A 20,912-nucleotide genomic window follows, 5' to 3' on the forward strand; every position below is an offset into this window, starting at 1 on the left:
AAATTTTTTTTTTTTTTTTTTTTTTGAAAGGTTTAATAAAAAAAAAATTAGAAAATAAAATGATGATGGGGTTAATTATAAATGAATTAAAATGAATAAAAAGTAGTTAAGAGTTAGAAAAGCAAAAGTTTAGATGGGGGCAAAGACAGAGACATCCCACAAGACAAAATGGGTTACGTACGGAGGAGCACGCACGTTGAGTAGTGATCGCATTAACTTTAAGCACCATCATCATATCATCTCTGTCTCTCTATAGCTCTATCTGGTCAACAAAGCAAGCAACTAGCCATTTCCCCATAACCCACTTTTTCATCCCTTCACCCCCTTCCCTTTGTATTGGCATCTCCCGAATGATATCTCACATCGATCGTAGAGGTGAACAAAACATTCTTTATAAAGGTGTGGAAACCTCTCCTCAGTAAACGTGTTTTAAAACTTGAAAAGTCTAAATAGAACAATATCTGCTAGTGATTGACTTAGACGGTTAGCTTTCGGAGAAAGAAATGGAGTAAGAGTATACAAAAACAAGAGTTGTATATGCAGCCACAAATGGGCATCTCAGACATCCCTTTTATTAGAATCTCAATTGGATAAAATTTTGTTAATAATGTGAACCTGTTCTTGTTATCAGCTTCTTCTACTTGAGCTTTAAACTTTGGAACAGCCAATGTGGCCGTTTTGTTTCCTGATCACATGTTCCACTTGAGCTGCTCATGGGTGTGCTTGGGTCACTGCATTCTTCACCTCTTTCTGATTTTGATCTCTTCTTCCTGACACTACCACCAATGCTTAGAGTTAGCTCAACATCACTGTCTTCCTCTTCACAACCATCACCTGTGTTCATCTTGCTCGGCCCGGCTCGGTCTTCGTCGACAGCGCTAACTCCCGTCGACATGTCCTCCTCTGCAGGCCTTTCAAGATCAAACCCTCTTGACATTATTCTCATGTTGTCTCCAGAACAGCTCCCACTGCTCGGATCATCTGATCTCAAGCTCTGAAGCTTCAAAATCAGTCCCCCTCCACTGCTCTGTTCTGATTGATTTTCCCTGTTTTTGAACTGCAAATGGTTCATTGATTTTCTCCTCACCTCTTCCATCAGCATCTTCTGAACACTATACAGCCGATGGAGTTCCTTCACCTGCAAGCCATATATTCAAATTCAACCAGTTTTGCTTCAACAAACGCCTATAAACTCTATCTTACCTGATTCTTGAACACATCTTCATGCCCCTGCATTGTCTTTCTTATGGCATCCACATCTCCTTTTTGCAGCATCTTGTCAAGTGATCCAGTCATGGCAGAAGTATAGAATTTGTGGGGAAGCCTTGTTGTTGAGCTCTGAAAATGGTGCCACTCATGCACTCTTCTAACTATGAAGGTGTTGGTAGTGTGGGCAGAGTTGGGTAAAGGATTGAAAGTGGGTTCAAGTCTTGTTCCCATGCCTGAAACCAAATGGGTATCAAAAATAATGTAGGACTACAAAGACAAAACATTCTTGAAACCCACAAAGAAAATTTAGGCAAAAGTTATGTTCGACAATTAAGTGGGGTGGGTGTGAATTGTGTACAGCCACTGAGATGTCGATGGAGACAGAGTCTACTTCACCAATTTCTACTGTCTTAAGGCAAAATTAAGGCATGCATCAAGGAAGTAATGAGTTCAAATTTCAAAATTCAATCTTTTGGTGATGGAGAGAGAGAGATCTAGTAGGTGGTTCTTCCTAGCCCTTTAAATTGTGCTCTATCAGATGAATTTCTCAGAAGGGTTAAGACAGAGAAAAACAGAGGATTTGTGGCTAAAATCACTGATAATTGAGCAATCCCAGCAAATTTAGAAGCATTTTGATTCGTTTTTTTTCTGGGATTTAAACAAACCCATCGAATCTGCAGCAAAAGTAGAGATTTAGATATGAAAAAGTGAAGAGATTTGAAGTGGGATTGACCTGATAGAGAAAGAGCAGCCAGGAGGATGATGATCATTGAACATGTTCTTCTTCTGTGTTCTTCATGCCAAAGCCAGAGCTTTGTTGGGCATCAAAACAAATCCAGTTTCCAGTTTCCAATTCCCTGATGACTATGAAGAAAGCCTCCAATCAAATCACCAAAAATATCCCTTCCCTTTGGTTTGCTTTGGAAGAAACAGTAAAGCAAACAGCCTCTGACTATAAAATTAGAATCCCTGGTGCTAATAATTCAGGTTTGACAGGCTGTGGAGGAGGCAGAGGCAATAAGAAAGCTGGTTTGGAATGTGTTCTATATATTTGGTGACATAAAAGAGAGAGAGAGAAAGAAAAGAGTTGTAGTATGGTATAAAGATTGTATTGGGTATCAGGCTGTATTATTGTACAACGATCCATCGCTACCAAATATTGTCAGTTTTGGCCCGTTACATATCTAGGGAGAAACCGACGTGGAATCTCACAATCCACCTCCCTGACACACTGTCTAATACCATTTGTAATAGCTCAAACCCACTACTAGTAGATATTATTCGCTTCGGCCTATAGGGAGTTGTTTCGGTTCCGAATCAGGGGAGAGGGAGGGAGGTGGGGGCCAGGGAAGTATTGATAATAAAAACAAATGACAGTCCTAAACATGAGCCAGTTTGTATGCATGCCTGTGAACAAGATATTCCAGACAGCTCTTGGAAGCTTTCAAGATATGCATCAATGGTGGAAACTTTATGCTGTCTCTCTCTCTTCCTCCTTCCTTCCATTAAATTATTCACAGACATCAACTTTCATGATTTGGATTGAATCACTCACTGTACACAACAAAACACTTTGGCCTCACATTCCATCATTTTGATTCAATCTTTGCTGCTTCTTCTTCTTCTTCTTCATCTTTTACAAGGCTTTCAAAAGCTTTGAATTTTTTGTTCTTGTTTTTATGGGGTTGAGAGTTATGATTACAGTAAAAAGAAATGGAAAAGGAAAAGAAAATGTAACCAGAAATGGATGACAAAACTAAGCAACTCATAGCTATAGATTTGGGATTGAAAAAAGGGAAACTTCCTCCCACATCGCTTTCCTTCAAAAGCTTCATATAATATATATATCCCTAACCCCAACAATAACTCATCCCAAATCACACCCACATGCCTCACTTCCTCCGTTTTTTTTTATATGTTGCCGTGCTCATCCTTCATCTCTTTTATTTAATCCTTCTCTTTCGCTTCCAGTCGAGTGAATTAGAGATGCCACCGAGTCGAACTCGGACTGAAAATCCTTCCATATCTTCGTTCTTATCTCCTATTTTAATTATAAACAAAAATAAAAATATAATCCAAAATATTTAAATTTCAATATTAGGCATATATTAATGAGTGGAATAAATTCATGGGAGTGTGACAACCTAGTATAAAATTTATTCATTCATAGAATAGGACAAATATATGAAGGGTTGAAAATATTGTTATATTATTTTATATTATATTCTTTTGGGGGTTGGAAACTCAATAGAGACGTAATCTTATTGGTTAATTTTTTTTTTTTCTTGGAAGAGGGCCCACTCAGAATTTTTGTAGAAATTAAGTTTTGATGGTATAATAAAAAATAATTAATTATATATATATAGTAATTTGCTTGGAAAGGTGTGATGAGGTAGTGGGAATTTTTAATGTAAAATTACCACAAAAGTTTATTCTTAAATACAAATGAGATAGTCCCTTTCATGAAGCGTTACTAATATGAATTCGTCCTATTATCTTATTATTATTATTATTTTGTCGTACTGAATCCATAATCATGTTGGTCGACGGAAGATTCGAACTTCTAATTTCTTCATCAATTAGAGAGGTAATTTAACTCTCGACTATTGGAGAGTGATAACTAATAAAAATTTATATACTTGCATTAATTATTCTTTATTATTATTATTAAAAAAAAACACATGTATTAATAATATTATAATTAACTAAGGTCTTATCTCATATCATAATTTTATAATGTCCTTGTGACATGCGTGGTTGTCCATGTGGGCTATGCACATGCCCTATTTCCCATTGACCCGTAAGAGTCAGATAGGGTTTAGATTCACAAATGATAAGCGATTAATGTATTTTTAATGGCAATTACTTAAGATAATTACATCATAGTATTGACGTTATGCATTTGTAACACGCATTTTTTAAACATTATTTTATATAAATTTGTATGATTCTCTCCAATTATAAAATTGCGGATTTTGAAATTTGTGTTTTTGTCCTTTTTAGCTACCAAAATAATTAAAATAATTTGTTAAAAGAAATATATTTTTAATTATAATTAATTTTATGTTCATATTAGAGTAGCATATAATTCTCAATTAATTGATTATACTTAATAAAAGGGTAATCAATTAACATAATTATCAATCATATTGATATCTCGTATACTCTAATTATATGTGCAATTATTTTGAAAGTTTTGGTAGGTTTGGAGCCACTTAAAAAAAATAATATATAAATAAGTGATTTAAATTTTAGCTACGTGGCAATAAATGGATGGAAGTTAGAGTGGGACAATTAGGGGAACTGATTTAGAGGTGCCACTTGTTGTAATGGGGATGGAGAATTAAAAAATATATATTATTTTTTTACTTTAGTGTGTCGTTCTTCGCTCTCTAATTGATGTGAGATCTCATGATTCAGTCACTTCAAGGCGAACGTTCTCGTTGACACTCGTTCCTCTCTCCAATCACTTGTTTCTCTCTCAAATCAACGTGGGATCTTAGGAAATTAGATCTTCTGGGTCAGTAGCATTCGAGTGATACGTTTATATTTTTAAAAAATAAAAATTATATTAAAAAATTTAGGTGTATATTTGGGGTTTGGAGGAGAGAGAAGTGGTGAAGAGGGACAAGGGAAGGGACATGTAGATGAGAGAATGTGTTTGAGATTGAATGAGAAAATCTTAGGAAAGAAAGACAAAAGGTGGTGGGAAAAAAGAAAGAAGACAAAAAAAAATATATATATATATATATATTTTTTATTTTTGAAAAAGAAAAAAAAAAAAAGAAAAAAGAAAAAAGACAGCAAGCATTATAAAGTGGTGTGGTGGGCAGTGAATTGGATTAGAAAGGAGCACGCTTTGTAGGCTAAGCAAGGCACATCCCTTAACCTTTGTGGGCCATACCCTCCCTTCTCTTTCTCTCTCTAAAATTTCTCTCTCCCCAATTATCTTCTTTCTTTTTTCTTTTGCTTTCATCCTTATCCCCTTCAGATTCCCTTTACCTAATTTTTTTTATTTAATTTACTTTCCCTTAATTTTCTTTTCCTTAAATTCATAAAATACCTATATAAATTTAAATTTTAAAATTTTATTTACTATTAACTTAAATTTTTATAAATTTAAAATTTAATTAAACTTATAAGGTAACTAAAAAATATTTCCTTTAGGGAAAATGGATATTAAAGAGAACACAAAGCTCTTTCTAAAAGATTATTTGGATACAAAAAAAAGTAGTGTTGGCATGCAACTTATATGCCTCAAAAAGTTTTATTTATTTTTTTATTTATTTATTTATTTAATGATTCATGTATTAGGGAACTAATGGGAAGCACACTAAGTGCTACCTTTTCCTCGGGATTAAGTAAAGAAAGTAACCATTGAAGTTCTTATTATTATTATTATTATTATTATGTTTTTGTAGGTTTAAGATGTGACCCAAAACCTCACCGTGTCTATTAAATTGTTTTATTATAATTTGAAATTTTTATTTTAGAAATAATATTTGAGTTTTTTTTTGTTTCATTAAATATTTATGACATCATCTTGACGTGGTAGCTGAACTAGGGTTCTATATTTAACTATAAATAATGTTACGTTCATTTTTTTTAATTGGGTTCTATTACATTCATTTTTTTAATTTTTAAATTTTGTGCTGACGTGTTAATTTTTAAAATTTGAGATTATTTATAGAACAATTTTGAAAATTCTGAAAAAAAAAATAAAATTTAATATAAAGTTTTGCAATATAAAACATGTCAAATTATGTCCCTTGTATGTGTTGTTATGTTGTTAGGTTGTAGTTGTCTCCACCGTTTTTATAATTATAGTAATAAATATAATAGAAAAATTTATGCGACATAGATGAATGAATTATTATTTTTTATTGTTGTTATTATTGTTTGAGTTTAAGTCAAAATTAAAAATATACTAATTTTAGGATTATTAACACTAATATGATAAAAAAAATTATAATTTATATAAAAATATTTTAGATTATTCTTTCCAATTATTCATTTTACGTATTTTTTTTAAGAGTCGGTTTTATAAAATCTAGATATATGGAGTTGATGGACACTTTCGTGATATATATTTAATTTAATTTAATTTTAAATTCTATTCATATATTTAAGATTATAGAAATGATCGAAGAACATCTAACGTATTATTGTCGAATAGTCGTGTGTTGTCAATTATTTATTAGAGCATTAAAGATAAATGGAAAAAAAAAATGATGTATATAGAACTGAATGCTTTTCAATAGTTTAGGAACGAAAGGAGAGGGGACCATATAAAACATGCCATGTGATTTATTTTTAGGTCAATCAACCATTTTTGTTGACATTGAATGCAAAACTTTATTAGATAATTTGCATGAATGGATTGACTAGTTGTGAGTTAAACTCGTATTCGATTATCGATTTTTAGTATATTGAAAATAAATTCCATTGCTTTTACCTAAGAAATTAGGAGAAATTTTTTTAAATATTGGATTGAGGGACGAGGAGTATGGAAGTATAACCACTCAAGTCCACTATTAACAAACTGTGAAATTCCACGTTGGTTGGAGGGGAGGATGAAACATTTGTTATAAACATGTAGAAACTTCTTCCTAACAGACAGTTTTTTAAAATCGTAAGACTGACGGGTATATGTAACAGACTAAAACGAACAATGTTTGATAGCGGTGGATTTAAAGTATTATAGAAGGTGACACGTGTCGATCACCCCATCCAAGGAGGTGGGAGAGGGGAAAATGATTCCTTTTCCATCATCAAAGGGTTGTGTGTTAACCCATTAATTGAATGAGATCTAATTGTCCCCTTTGTGACATGACTTGTTTTGTTTGGGTGGGTGATGTGGTTGATTCACCCTACTATATATATATATATATATATATATGTAAATTTTTGAAAGAATAATTATTATTCACGAAGTCACTTTGTTTTTGTTAAAAGAAGTAAATATAAGAATTAAAAAGATCATTCTTTTTTTTTATTTTAAAAATTAAAATAAACACACAATTTTTAAAGTGAAAATGATTAATAAATCTAAAATTTAGGGACTAAAATAAAAATAAAAATCAAATTGGGGAGTAATTTGCAAATAATCAAATAGGGATGACGTTGAAAGTGAGTTGGGAGGGAATATACTTCCATCAATGCTCCTATGAGGAATCCCTATATTTGGATTGATTTAATTTTTTAAAAAATTAAAATTATTATATATATGACGTAATTATCGTTTAAGTCGGGATAAGATTTATATTAGATCCTTATCTTTAAGAAAAATCTAAATATTTGTTCTCACGTTTCTTTACTTCTGTTTAAGAAAGAACAAAACACCGAGTTTTTCTCTTTTAGTACTCAATTTATTATATATTATCGTTGGAACACGAAAATGAAAGGTGGAATAACAAAAAGAAATATGTTACGTCATTTATATCCTGCTATAGTATAGAAAAATAGTTGAAAACTAAAAAAGAAAAAAAAAAAAGACAGAATTTCTATAGTATATGAAAAGAAAGGGACATGGAATTATTATTATTATTATTATTATTTATATAAAATAAAAATAAAAATTAAGGTAATTGAAAATTATAAATGGAATTTAAAAAAGGTATATGTGTGAAAAAAGGAAAAGGGAAAAAGAGAAAATCTTTAGCGTACTGATGGGAGGAAAGTTCCAACAAGAAATTGGCAATTTTGAAAATAAACTAATATTTTATTTTATTTTATTTTTAAAAAAGAAAAAAAGAAAAAGGAAATTGATGGTTCAATTTAGGTTCCTCGTTCATTGCATCAGATTCGAGGTATGACTTCCTAATCAATCAGGACAAATTTAAAAAAAGAATTATTATTTAAATTTTGACCAATAAAAAACAGAAAAGCATGGGAAAATGGGACCACAGGAATCTCTCTAAATAATAATAATATTAAATATTTTTTAATTTTTGAGTTGGGACCGAAGCTTATCGCTTCTGGATCCAATACCTCATCCTCCATTTTCTTACAATATCCTCTTCATAACACGTTGCCTTAATGCCTTTTTTCTTAAATAATTTAATTTGTTTCAATTTATAATTCCCTCAATTATTGTCTAATTTTAATTTGTTTAGTACAAAGGTGAAGTTGTAGTAGGCAATCTGATTGTCTTAAATCATTCCTTAACTTAATATATTATTATTATTATTAGGAATGAATTGTAGTGCTAACTTCATAAAGTCCAATGGACTCACCGGCCCATCCCACCGCTGTAGATCCAAGTCCAATGGAGTGTACCAAACAATTATTTAGCCTAAACATTTTGGTCCGTTGAGGTGAGGTTTTCACACTTTTACAGAGAATGACAATGATACCTAGTCAAGTCGTTCGACGTAGGACCAGCTGCGAGATCGAGTCGCAAATATCAAAGCTTGGCTGACAATGCTCACTTGCAGGTATAGAGCAGCCATCATTTCTGTGGGATGTCCATGTTAGATCTTACACCAAATTTCTCCTGCGTTGTACCATTGTTTGATAAATAATAGATTGGGTAGATGGTTGAAAACAATCTTACTGGGCAGAGTTCTGTCTCTTTCATTATCAGAAGAATGTGACACTAGCTTTAGCCCGTTACGTATCGCAGTTAGTCTCACAACTTTAAAACACATCTTTTAGGGAGCGGTTTCCACACCTTTTGTAAGGAATGTTTTGTTCTTTCTCTCCAACTGATGTGAGATTTCACAATTCACTCCCTTAGAAGTCCAACATCCTCGCTGGCACACAACTTGGTGTCTAGCTCTTATTCCATTTGTAGCGGCTCAAGTCCACCACTAGTCGATATTGTCTACTTTGGTCTGTTACATATCGTCATCAGCCTCATGGTTTAAGAAATGCTTTGTTTTCCTCTACAATTGACGTGAAATCTCACACTAGTAGCCTCCCACCAAGCATAACCCACTGAGATGTTCATGACTGATGCAAGTATCAAATGCCCAATGAAGGAAAAACTAAGAAGACCTGCTCTGCAGCACCAATTTCCATCAGAATCAATGCAAGTTAGTGCAGTTTTCTACAAGGCGCCTTCATGAACATGATGAACACTGAGAGTTAATGTTACTGTTTAGCAGCCATAGGCTTGGTGATGGCGCGTTGTAGGGATGGCTTATTATGAGATCCAGTAGCCAACTAGCCATTGTCGATGACAGGACAGTGGGCATGAACTTCGAATGCAAAATCATAGAAGGGCAAATCCGAAATTTTTCGTAAAACGAGGGGCAAGTTAGGAGAAGAGTGAAACGGAAGACAAAGATCCAACGAGTTAAACATTGAACTCGGGTTGCGTGCGATCCGTTCACCACTCTTCGAACATTGTGGTTCAGTGAGCAAAGATCAAAATACCCTCTCGGCTTAAAGCAGAGAGGTAAAGCAAAATTCCTTCTCCAAATTTCTCTGCAACTCCTAAAGCCTCCTTCTTCTTTCTACATCGTCGACGCAAGATTTCCCTTCGCATTCAGAATGCCTATCAACAGTGAATCTACGCCGCCTCCGTTGATCGGAAAAATTGGACCCTACACCGTGTTTATGACCCCGCCGGCGACGCCTTCCCCGGCCTCTCAGCCTCCACCGGTGTTTGAGTCTCCTAAGAAGGTCATTCAACCGCCTCCCGTTCAGCCTCCGCCTCAGCAGTACGATAAGTCTGTGCCGAATGGGAATGCTTCTGTCGCTGGATTCTTCAGAAACGCCGTCTCTAAAGTGCAGAATGGTAATTTTTATAATGCGTTGCTCTGTTCTGGAAAATGACTCTGTGATTTGAGTTTCTTGTTTTTGCTTTATTTGAATGTAATGTTGGGATATTATGGCACCCGGGAGACAATTTGGTAGTAAGAACTGTATTAATGTTTGGGGAATTGGGGGAAGGAAGAGATTAAGAAAACTAAAGAAAATTAGTGGCAATTTTGCAGCACATTCAAGCTTGGATGATCATTTGGCACGCTGGTTGGGGTTAAATCAATCCAAGTATCAGTGGGCACTAGATGACTATTACGAGAGCAAGGGATTGGTATGCATCTGGTCAAATTCATAGCAGTAAACTGCATATTCTTGTGTCTTCTTTTCTGAAATTTATTGCTATTATTTCCCAAATCCTCTGATGTTCGTCCTTGACACATCCGTACGAGAGGGCTAAACTATAACAGCCTAAGCCCACCGCTAATAGATTTTGTCCACTTTAGTGCGTATGCTAGGGAGAGGTTTCCACACCCTTAAAAGGAATGGTTCCTTTCCCTCTTCAACCGATGTGGGATCTTACATAGACTCTCTCCATGGTAGACACGTTTTAAAACCGTGAGGCTAATAGCAGTACGTAATGGGCAAAAGCGAACAATATCTGCTAGTGGTAGGCTTGCACTGTTACAAATGATATCAAAGCTAGACACCAGACAGTGTGCTATTGAGGACGTTGGGCCTCCAAAGGGGGAGGATTGTGAGATCCCACGTCGGTTGGAGAGGGGAACAAAACATTCCTTATAGGGGGTGGAAATCTCTCCCTAGTAGACGCGTTTTAAAACCATGAGACTGACGGTGCTACGTAACGAGCCAAAGCGGATAATATATATTAGTGATGAGCTTGAGCTGTTACCCCTATCGTTTATCGTTTCCCCTCCATATTCTATAATTTTGGCCAAATGATAAACTTTCATATGAACAAACTTGCAGTACTTTTATATGAAGTAACTTTGAAGTGAAGTATGTCCCTAACTTATGCTAAGTTTCCATGAAGTATTTCATTTATTTTCATTGAATGAAAGCATAGGATTAAGTAGTGCAGCTTATCTGCTTTCCGCTCTTGTTTTTCCATCTTGAATTCTAGCATCTTTTCCCAGGAAAATGGGGACATTAAAGCAAAGGAACAATTGAGCAAGGCCCAGAGCGTGTAAACAGGTGCTAAAAACTGGCTCATGCTAACATGTTTGGTTTTGTTTTGATATCAAGAATCAAAATTATTATGCATTTGTAGGAACTCCCCAGCTTTGGACAGTAGAGAAACTATATACACCTTAACTATGCAATGAGTGAAGTGGATGTGGATCTGATTGTTTATAAGAATGCTGATGAAGAACTGGGCAGCCATCTTGGAATGTGATTCCGTCTACCTTATACGAAAAAATCGACACAATTTGGTCGTATCGTTGTCTCGTGTTTGATCTTTCTTTTGTTCTTTTGAAGCTAAACCTTTGGCTTATGTATTTTGAACTACTTTTTTTTGGTTATTTGTGTCCTTGTAATGAAGGCAATGTTTGGCTACATCCATCCAAGTTATAGGCAAATCCTCTTAAAGGGTTTTTTTAATGAATGTTATAGTTTACAGAAATGATGGAGTGCCATAAGAACATGGCGGTGGAATTACCTGTTTATGGAAGGTATCAGTTTCCTTTCATTGGCAATAATTGAATGGTGGATTGTATAATATCTTAGCTGGAGAATGATTGTCCAAGTTAATGCATTTGGAAGGGAAGAATGTTTTTGCAAAAGTGAAAGCCGAGAAAGAAAAATATTTGTTAGTGATAGGCTTGAGCGGTTACAAATGGTATCAGAGTCCGATACCGAGCGGTGTGCCAGCAAAGATGTTGGCCCCTAAAAGGGGTGGAGTGTGACATCTCGTATCGGTTGGAGAGGGGAACTAAGTATTTCCTATAAGGGTGTGAAAACTTCTCTCTCTTTAAAGGGTGTGAGGCTAACGACTATACGAGCTAAAACAAACAATATATGCTCACAGTGAACTTAAATGATTACAAATGACATAAAAGCTAGTCTTCGAATCATATTCTGAAAGTAGCACACTGATTTGTAACATTATAAATAGTGCTCGTATCCATAGGAAGGTATTGAGAAAATATATATATTATTTAATAATTAAAAATTATTAAATTATAAGTTTAGTATTTTTTATTTTGAAATCAGTATTATTTTATATTTTTAGGCGAGTAGATGCATGCATTTTAATAAATTGGAAAATTTAGAGATTCATTTTATAATTTTAAATATTGTTATCTCTTAAAAGTTAAACATTTAAATTATTATATAAATATGTTATTAAATTATTATTTTATTGACGTATTTTAAGATATTAATATGAAACGAGATTTTTGATGGTGGTAGAGTTTTGTGAGTAACATATTCATAATCAAAATATAAAACAATAATGCAATGCATATAATTTTTAAAAAATACTATATAACCGAGCGTTAATAGGATTTTTTTAAAATTTTTTGTAATATTATTTTGTGTATGAAGCAGGCGGCTGAAAATATCAGGGTTTAACAGATGGTTTAGGGCTTTGTCGGTCTTTGCAGGAGGAAGCATCGAGAGGAGGGACTTACCACTCGCTAGGGTTTACCAGATACTCTAGGGTTTAGGAGGAACCGAGGGATTTCCTCATCGCTGGAGGAGGGATTATCTCACCACTCGCTAGGGTTTAGGAGGAATCGAGGGATTCACCACTTACCATACTTGCAGGTTCTCTCTCCGTACAATGATTTGCGGCGGGAAGAGCTACGTCTCAGCACCTCCAGCTTTCTCCAATGACGCCAAGCGGCTTCTTGTCTGCACGGCCAACTCCGTCTCCATCTTCAGTACCTCCACTGGTTTGCAGGTGAATGCTTTCGTGTTTGCCTTTGTATCCAAATGCTATATATCAATTATTGTAACATTCCATTCGTTTTGGACCAGATTACATCATTGGAGGGTCACAAGGCCTTGGTGACATCGGTCACCGTGGTGCCGGCGTCTAGTCAAGCTAGTAAGATGTTGTGCTTCTGTTGGACCACCTCACTTGATGGAACTATTCGCTATTGGGATTTCTCGGTGCCGGAGCTCATGAAGACCGTAGATATTCAGCTACCGGTTCATTCCATGGTTAGCTAGTTCTTTATCTTCTGAGTCTCAGTATTGCGTATGATTTGTTATTTTTTATTTTTCTGAAGAAGGCAGTAAAATCTAGGCTTTGAAATTATTTGGTTCAATTTCAACTGCTTGTTGGGAAGTGATTTTTTTCTGCTTTCCCTTCTCAGTATGCAACGGTGCTTCTACTAATTGTCGTTGGAGGTTCAGACTCCATGGGGTTAGAAGATAGTGAAACTTATTTTAGAGAAACGGTTTTGTCCTATCTAATGGGAAGTAACATACCAATATTCCCGTCGCCAATGATATAAAATATTTTAGAGTCTGTTTCCCCTATTCTGCCATGGGAAGTTGGAGCAAGTAATGAAACTTCATTAAATATAGACTTTGGTACTTTGGTTGACGTTTATTCCAAAAAGTGAGTTGGGACGTAGAATCAATATGTAGAATTTGGACATGAGATGGTAATATCAGTTGAATGAATGGAGCATAGAACAATGATGTGTGTGTTGCACCATACTCTGTATTGTAATGCAGTATGTTGGTTCTTTCAGTTACTAAATAGTTTGTTTTGCATGCTTTCTTTTCCTCAGGTCATCCCTTCTTTACTAGGCCAACCACTGGAGAGGGATTCAAAATCCCGTGATCTTTTTGCTTATGTATCAGTTGAAAATATAAAAGTGAAGGATAACAAGCCGGTGCCTACGGGCGGACAAATCCTTAAGTGTAACTTAACCAAGTCTCGCATGGCTGCTGGGGTCATTTTGGCTGAGGTGAAAACTAAGATTCTCTTCATTATCCCTAATGCTTTCATAGTTGCTTATTAGGAACAAATATTTATTCACTTGAATATTATGTATTGTATGTATTACTCTACATGTTTAAGTTCAAGGCTATTGTCTGGGGAAGTATTGAGACAAACATGATAGGCTTGGGTAGTTGTCCTGTAAAATCAATTGAGATGTTCATATATTGGCCTAAACGTCCATGACTATAATATGGGTGTAAAACACAATTGAGATGTTCTTATATTGGCCTAAACATCCATGACTATAATATGGGTGTAAAACGCAGCAGTTGTGCATTAAATTCTAGAGTCCTATGGATGTTTTGGAAAGGTTTACTAAATCAATACATTATTACTTGCGGCTTGAATTTGTGAATGATAGTGCATTCCCTTTCTTGACAGACTCAACAACCTGAGTATATAACTATTAGCTCGACGGGGAGATTCTTTGGCATCCGGAATAAGCGCAAAATTCATGTATGGAAGGTGCCAGAAGTGGAGTCTGAAAGTGTAGGGGCTAAAAGAATTACTCTGCATCACACAAAAGACTTGACAGTTCTTGCATTTCACCCAATCCAAAGAATGGTAGCTGCAGGTGATGTGACCGGGAGAATGTTAATATGGAGGGGATTTGGTAATCGGACATTTTCTGTTTCTGGTAAAGAAACTGGCAAAAAATCTTTTGAGGATGAAGATAAACCAGGAGTTAGAGGAAATGATGATGCCGATTCTTGTTCCACATGGCACTGGCATCCTGCCGAAGTGATTGTCCTCTCTTTCTCCTTTGATGGGACATATCTTTATTCAGGTAAAATATTAAGACTTAACATTTGGGAATGGGAATGCATCCTTGTTTTTCATAATGGAAAATGTATGTTAGTTACATGTTCGGCAATGACTTCTCATTGGTAGCAATTGGTAGGTCCGGAAATTTTTTAATAATTTTCTGGGTTTCTTGCATGAGATGGTCCACTGGGATACTCCGTTATTTGCTATATGTAGTTGATGCAGTTTCTCAAGGGTTGATGATGGTACAAGTGACATACATGAATGTATTGGAAAATAAAATGTAATGCATATTCACGTTCTTTAGGGGTGACGTGTAATAATTTAGCAAGTCTACAGTTAATTACTTCCATCTTCCTTTCTTCAATATCCATGTGATGATCTAGAGTTTATCTTATTGGATATATATTGTTACACTTAATGTCAATATTCTTATCTGTCCTTAATGATTGCTTATTACTTCCTGTCATATTAGATTTGATCTTTGTGACTCTTAATCTTATTTAAGGTGGGAAGGAGGGCGTTCTTGTGGTTTGGCAACTTGACACAGAGAAGAGAAAGTACTTGCCACGAATTGGATCACCACTATTGTATTTTACTGATTCTCCAGACCCGCTGCTTGCTTCCGTAAGTAGATCCATTTTTCTCATAACCCAGTATGTTTTGCCGCTGTTTTGCAGTTCATTTGTTTAAAACTGAAGCTAGGTTTTCAGGTATCTTGTGCAGACAATCAAATTCATTTGCTGAAAATGCCCTCTATGGAAATCTTGAAGTCCATCTCTGGGATCAAGGTCTGTTTCAGCCGTTTTACAATTTCTCTCTATTTATTGAAGTGGCCTTTATAATTTATAATGTGTGAGTGGTTAACAACGTTAGAACGAATGAGATTGTTTGAATAACAAATGTAGACTATGCCACCTTCCATGCCATGGGAGATATGTTAAGGGGAATGGAAGTCACCCTAGAAACCCCAAATATGAAAGCTATATAAGCATATTCTTTCATGTTTGGGTTCTTTTATGTAAAACATAAGTTTTTCAGCGTTTTCTTTTTGTCAGCATTTTCTTAGTTTAGTATGTAGTTTCCTTCATGTATGTTGCGGTTTTATATGCCCAAAAATTTGGCCCATGCTAGAAAAATGCAGGTTTCCTGGTTCATAGTTGTCTTATATAATGACAGTATCGATTTTTTATAATTCTGTCATGCTTCCTGTCAGAAAAAATATTTCTGTCATGTTGGCTTGAAGTAGGTCTGATTGATACATTTAAATACAAGATATTTCTGTCAAATAAAATTATTGTTCACTCTTTCATCAGGTCTGATTGATACATTTATGTTATTGCCTTGTTCTCTTACTGCTTTTCAAGCGTATAAAAATTTGATGATTGTACAAATCTATCTAATTTAAACTCTTACCAACTATTTAGTAGTCTTATTAGGAAATAATGGTTATATATGTTATTTGTGTTTAACTGTTCTTCTAGCCTTATTTGACTGCAACTTCTTATGTTGCATTCTTTTCAGCTTCCTTGTTCTTTTCCGGATGTTTGTCAAGGCTCTAATAATGGATTTTCCTTCAATCAAAATGGTGGTCTAGTTGCCCTTCGTTCAGAGAACTACAGCATTCAGTTCTACAGTTTATATGATGATTGTGGAATTTGTGAGGTGAGAATGGATTGATTACTTGATTGGCTTGTGAACTGGTCAATAATGGGGTAACAACACGCACTTGTTTGTTGTGTAACGTGTCTTTCATAAATCTCTAGTTTGGCATAGGCCATGATATGCCCTTGAATGTTGGATATTTTATGCTTATTGGACTTTCTTCAACCACAAATAGTTTTTTTGTTGGGTTGGTGTTCTAATGTATCTAATCTTATTTCCATCAAGACGAACAAAAGAGAAAAAGGGTCCTATATAAAAAGAACTGAAGTGATTAAATTTACCTTGATCCATCAATGCCAAAGAAGACCCAAAAAGACCCCAATTATTAAAGTCTGAAAGGAAGGGTAAGAAAAATTGAGAGAAGGTGAACTATGAAGACAAATTGAAAAAAATATTTCTGATAGAAAGTGTTATCTTAGTGTTCTTTTTACCCTTGTTTACAAAAATGAGTTGTCACCTAACTAACAACACCTCAGATATTCATGCCATTTTGTACAGAGTTTTGACTCCAAATGTTGTAGGTATCAAACAGGATGGATCTTTTTGCCTGTTTATGTCTATACACAGCTTTGTGTTTATTCACAAATTCAGAACTAAGTATTCTGTTTTTGTCTCAGTATTTTAGAAGTGAATCCAAGCCTTTAACTGTTTTACATGTACTGCTTGCAGGTTCAAATTTGTGAGAGGAACCATCAACCCAGTGAAGAGCTCACTGTATGTGAACTTGATTGTGTTTTTTTTTTCATGAAAATAATATCTGCAGGAATTATGTATGATTGTGGTATAACGAGTTATCATAATTCCTGAATATTGTGGCTACAGGTCGTAGTGACTGTAGTGGCTCTCTCCCTAGATGGCTCTTTAATGAGTACTGCTGAAGTTCGAAGTCCCGAGGATGGAATTGGAGGTCTTATTTGTCTCAAATTTTGGGATTCTGAGTTGGAAAACAAAAGGTTTAGTTTGTCAACCGTTGTATATGAGCCCCACAGGTTTGTTTTTGGTCCTTTTCCAAAGCCATTTGAAAAATTATTGGAAAGGTTATTGTATTGGAGTTAATATATCTACGACAGCTTACTGATGATAAGACAATGAGGGCTAAGTTCTTGTGATCATAATTTCTTTGCACTGCGGTTTGACAGGGATGGTGGTATTTCTGCTCTCACTTTCCACCCTAATCGCCGTATGGCTGTAAGTACATCATATGGTGGAGATTTCAAGGTACTGCTGGGAAAAAAAAAAAAAACACAATTTCGTATCGAAGTATTTTCTGCAGTGAAATCCATTGTTTTATTTTATTTTTATTTTTATGTTTAGATATGGGTTTGCAATGATGGACGTCAGAAAATTCAGGGAGAGCAAAACTCGAGTTGGATGTGCCATTCAGTTGGGTCTTACAAGTATGCATTATATTCATTTCTTTCAAATTTTCTGCTTAGGTTGTTGCAGTTTTCTCCTGTTTGCTGAGTTGTGGGGAAAATAGTTTTGCTATTTTTTTTGTATAACTGTAGGCGTAGGTTGGATTATCTTTCTTCCTTCAAAAATTTCTAAACCTGAACGTTACTCTGGTGTTTGAAAGTTATGGTCTATGTTCCAATTTTCTAACGTAAGATTCTGCTTTAACAGAAAGAAGTCAATGAATGCTGCGACATTTTCTGCCGATGGCTCTGTTTTGGCCGTTGCTGCAGAAACTGTCATTACATTATGGGACCCCGAGCAGAATATCCTCATTGCTGTAATTGGAGAGACTCTTACGGTACATGGATTTTTCACATACTTTCCTATATTTCCATTTAAGATAGAAAGCACCAGTAAATTTGCGCTAGTCTAGCTGGTATTTCAATAGGAGGAACGTTTAGCATGCCTCTTTTCTATATAGTGGTTGTGCTTATAATTGTTATTATTTATTATTTTTATTATTATTATCATCTTTTTCTGAAAGCGCAAAAGGTGAACTCATTATGTGTTTAATCACTTTTCTTATTATTTTCATTATGTGACATTGATGTAATGTTATTTGGTGGTGGATCGGAAGCTTTTCTAGTTCTCTTGATCTGAAATCCCTGATTAAAGCTTGAATACTGTATTTGAACTATAAATTCTTTCTTTTCCTTTTTTCCTAAAAAAAAACTTTCTTAGTTGATGAGGAAAGAAAGAAAATGGAAGTAAAACTTTTGATGTGCTCTGCCAATGCCAAGCTACTAACTAGAAAGATTTTCTATTTTGATATTATTACCTGCATTCATCTCACTCATGAATTCATGTTTTTTTCACTTTGGACAGCCAATTGTGAATCTTTCCTTTGCCGGAGACTCTGAGTTTCTTATATCTGTGTCACAAGGTTCAAGACCACAACTATCGGTCTGGAGTATGACGAAACTGTCAGTATCTTGGTCATACAAACTTCATGTAGAAGGTCTAATACTCTCCTTTGTCCTTTTACTCGAACTAAGTATTGAAGTGTTGTTTGGCTTGAGCATGCGATGATCTATTCACTCCTTTGATTAGCTAAAACTGCAGAAAACTAATTTCACAAATTAGTAAGGAAAAACATTTGATCAATAAGCTTCTGTATTATTATTATTATTATTTTTTGCCTTTTGGCCATAACTTTTTACTCATAGAATGGGTCCTGATAAATGAAGACACGTTTCTTTCAGTTAGCTCCTTCGTTGGAACGTTATTCATTTCATGAACTATCTAAATAAAAATATACTTTTGTTTATGGTTTTAGAGGACGCTTGAGCCATGACCATAGAATTTGTTCTAATCTTGGCTGTCCATGATTTGCTTCTACAGCTGTGGCCTGTGCTTTGGATACTTCTTCTTTTGCTGTTCTTGCCCTTATCCCCGAATCTGTACGCTTGCAATTTAATGACTCAACCTTTCAAGGGAGAGATGGAGTGATATTGCATTTTAATGCCAATGATCCTGTTCCCCAGAATACCTGGTCTGTTAGGAAGGTAAAATATTTTCTGCATCCTTTTTTTTCCCTCTCTGAATAATTATTACTTATTTATAGTTAGTTATTTAATTGTTTTTAATAATTAATTAGTGTTGATGTACACCGCAGGCTCAGGGAGGGGGTCTTGCTTTTCTTCGATCCAAAAAATCTTCCAATAGTTCAGATGGGAAATTTGACCATCCATGGCTTGTTTATATCAATGGTGACCACGAGTATACTCTATTTGACCCATCTGGCAAAGAAGCACAAGAGCTTAGTTTGACCAAGCAGGGGAGTTATCACGCCCTTGAAGAAACAGGAGGTACATCATTTTCTATTTTAATCGTATCAACAGTGTGAATCTCTATAGCTGTGCTGCCTACGTTTCTCAGCTTGGTCATGATCTGCTTAACAATATCCTCTTTTCTCTAGTAACAAATCCTCTACCCGGCATTGACTTTTTCTCTAGTAACAAATCCTCTTTTCTCTAGTAACAAATATTCTTTTCTCTAGTAACAACTTTATTTTATTCAAGTGCGCAGGCGTAATGTATAAATTATATATTTTTTGGGAAGGACCTCTGAGTTCCTAATATTTTGGTGGCTCAAAAGTAAAAATCTAGATCGAATTGGGATTACAAATAGCTTTTTGTCGATGCGTTATTACTGGTTGACTGTTCAGGAGATTTCATGTGCCATTTTCATTCTTGTGTTTTGCATAAGTTGATTTTGTTTTTTGACTCGCATTCATTTCATTTGGGAAAATCATGTCAATCCAATGGTGTTATTAATCTGGAAAATTATTGCAGGGAAATTTGGATATCAAGCTATCTATGGCGAACTACCAGAATTTGACTCAAAGGTGGATCAGACCTTGTCTGCCCCATCTGTTCCATCACAGAGGCCTTGGGAGACCATCTTTAGTGGTTCATCACACGAACTTCCCCCTCTGAGTAAGCTGTGTTCAGCATTTTTAGAATCATTATTGGAGAGGAGGACCGTTACTTCCGAGTAATTTCGGAGTCAGATATCTTATTAACTGAAAGATGTCACATTGTTGCTTCTTGAGTTCCTGGATTTGAATCAGATCGATACAATCCGAAGATAGAATTGGTTGGCATCAAAACAGAAGCCTTTGATTTCCCGATTTACATTCCGAGTTTACAACATGAATTAGCGAGCTGTCTTCATGGTGCAACAATCAGAAGGAAGCATCTTCTGTGGCGTACATTGAAAGATCTTCCAAAGAAAAGATAGGACTTGCTTCCAAAAGAGAGTAAGAACCATCGGAAATTTTTGTTAGGTAGTTTTTGAGTGAATTTTGATTTAGAAAGAGATGGTTTGAAAATTTTGTAAATTAGAGTTGCGTTTTCGATATGGTAACACATCCCTTTGGATTATTGGGAATCCTATCTTGAAGTCATATATTATGGAACATAACTATAGTGGTAATGTTAACTATTTAATTGAAATATTCACGATGACTGAGTGTTACCAGATGATACAGCTATATTTTACATATGTTTATGTGGGTGACTTCCATTATAAGGGTAGCCTTCTTTTTACCCACTTTTAAAGTCATGTGGTGTGGTCTTTCAATTCATTTCACTGAATTTCATCGAGTTCTGTACAAACGAATTTTCCC

The 20,912-nt window shown here is 35.0% G+C and overlaps 3 protein-coding genes across 5 annotated transcripts; 2 read left to right on the plus strand and 1 right to left on the minus strand.

The window, feature by feature from the left end:
* Positions 1–519: 519 nt before the first annotated feature.
* On the minus strand, positions 520–2,278 carry LOC111429720. Of its 2 annotated transcripts, none has more exons than XM_023065675.1 (3): positions 1,943–2,278; positions 1,204–1,442; positions 520–1,132 (listed from the first exon to the last, which is right to left on the minus strand). In XM_023065675.1, the coding sequence occupies exons 1-3, from the start codon at positions 1,977–1,979 to the stop codon at positions 638–640; spliced, it is 771 nt and encodes a 256-aa protein (XP_022921443.1). In that variant the 5' UTR covers positions 1,980–2,278; the 3' UTR covers positions 520–637. The 2 variants fall into 2 exon arrangements, with proteins under 2 accessions (XP_022921443.1, XP_022921442.1); XM_023065674.1 differs by having other exon boundaries at positions 520–1,138; positions 1,943–2,272.
* Positions 2,279–9,491: 7,213 nt separating this feature from the next.
* On the plus strand, positions 9,492–11,624 carry LOC111429721 (branchpoint-bridging protein-like). 2 transcript variants are annotated; one of them, XM_023065677.1, is made up of 4 exons: positions 9,492–9,952; positions 10,152–10,249; positions 11,073–11,126; positions 11,215–11,624. In XM_023065677.1, the coding sequence occupies exons 1-3, from the start codon at positions 9,706–9,708 to the stop codon at positions 11,124–11,126; spliced, it is 399 nt and encodes a 132-aa protein (XP_022921445.1). In that variant the 5' UTR covers positions 9,492–9,705; the 3' UTR covers positions 11,215–11,624. The 2 variants fall into 2 exon arrangements, with proteins under 2 accessions (XP_022921445.1, XP_022921444.1); XM_023065676.1 differs by having other exon boundaries at positions 9,511–9,952; positions 11,073–11,130; positions 11,207–11,624.
* Positions 11,625–12,467: 843 nt separating this feature from the next.
* Positions 12,468–20,788, plus strand: LOC111429718 (WD repeat-containing protein 75). Its single transcript, XM_023065671.1, has 16 exons — positions 12,468–12,841; positions 12,919–13,104; positions 13,683–13,862; positions 14,279–14,684; positions 15,171–15,289; positions 15,376–15,453; positions 16,187–16,327; positions 16,997–17,041; positions 17,150–17,316; positions 17,467–17,545; positions 17,642–17,724; positions 17,951–18,080; positions 18,608–18,740; positions 19,124–19,287; positions 19,398–19,590; positions 20,077–20,788. Exons 1-16 carry the CDS (start codon positions 12,722–12,724, stop codon positions 20,280–20,282), a joined length of 2,430 nt encoding a protein of 809 aa, XP_022921439.1. The 5' UTR covers positions 12,468–12,721; the 3' UTR covers positions 20,283–20,788.
* The last annotated feature ends 124 nt before the right edge of the window (positions 20,789–20,912 follow it).

The sequence above is a fragment of the Cucurbita moschata genome, unplaced genomic scaffold, assembly GCF_002738365.1.
Source record: "Cucurbita moschata cultivar Rifu unplaced genomic scaffold, Cmos_1.0 Cmo_Scf00032, whole genome shotgun sequence".
In the NCBI taxonomy this organism is placed as follows: domain Eukaryota; kingdom Viridiplantae; phylum Streptophyta; class Magnoliopsida; order Cucurbitales; family Cucurbitaceae; genus Cucurbita; species Cucurbita moschata.

Coding starts and splice junctions, on each gene's coding strand:
- LOC111429721 (XM_023065677.1), top strand. CDS start 9,706: ATGCCTATCAACAGTGAATCTACGCCGCCTCCGTTGATCGGAAAAATT. Junction 9,953..10,151: donor CGTCTCTAAAGTGCAGAATG/GTAATTTTTATA, acceptor GCAATTTTGCAG/CACATTCAAGCTTGGATGAT. Junction 10,250..11,072: donor ATTACGAGAGCAAGGGATTG/GTATGCATCTGG, acceptor ATCTTTTCCCAG/GAAAATGGGGACATTAAAGC.
- LOC111429720 (XM_023065674.1), bottom strand. CDS start 1,979: ATGATCATCATCCTCCTGGCTGCTCTTTCTCTATCAG. Junction 1,443..1,942: donor GGCTGCTCTTTCTCTATCAG/GTCAATCCCACT, acceptor ATTTGGTTTCAG/GCATGGGAACAAGACTTGAA. Junction 1,139..1,203: donor AAGATGTGTTCAAGAATCAG/GTAAGATAGAGT, acceptor TATGGCTTGCAG/GTGAAGGAACTCCATCGGCT.
- LOC111429718 (XM_023065671.1), top strand. CDS start 12,722: ATGATTTGCGGCGGGAAGAGCTACGTCTCAGCACCTCCAGCTTTCTCC. Junction 16,328..16,996: donor ATGATTGTGGAATTTGTGAG/GTGAGAATGGAT, acceptor TACTGCTTGCAG/GTTCAAATTTGTGAGAGGAA. Junction 17,317..17,466: donor GTTGTATATGAGCCCCACAG/GTTTGTTTTTGG, acceptor GCGGTTTGACAG/GGATGGTGGTATTTCTGCTC.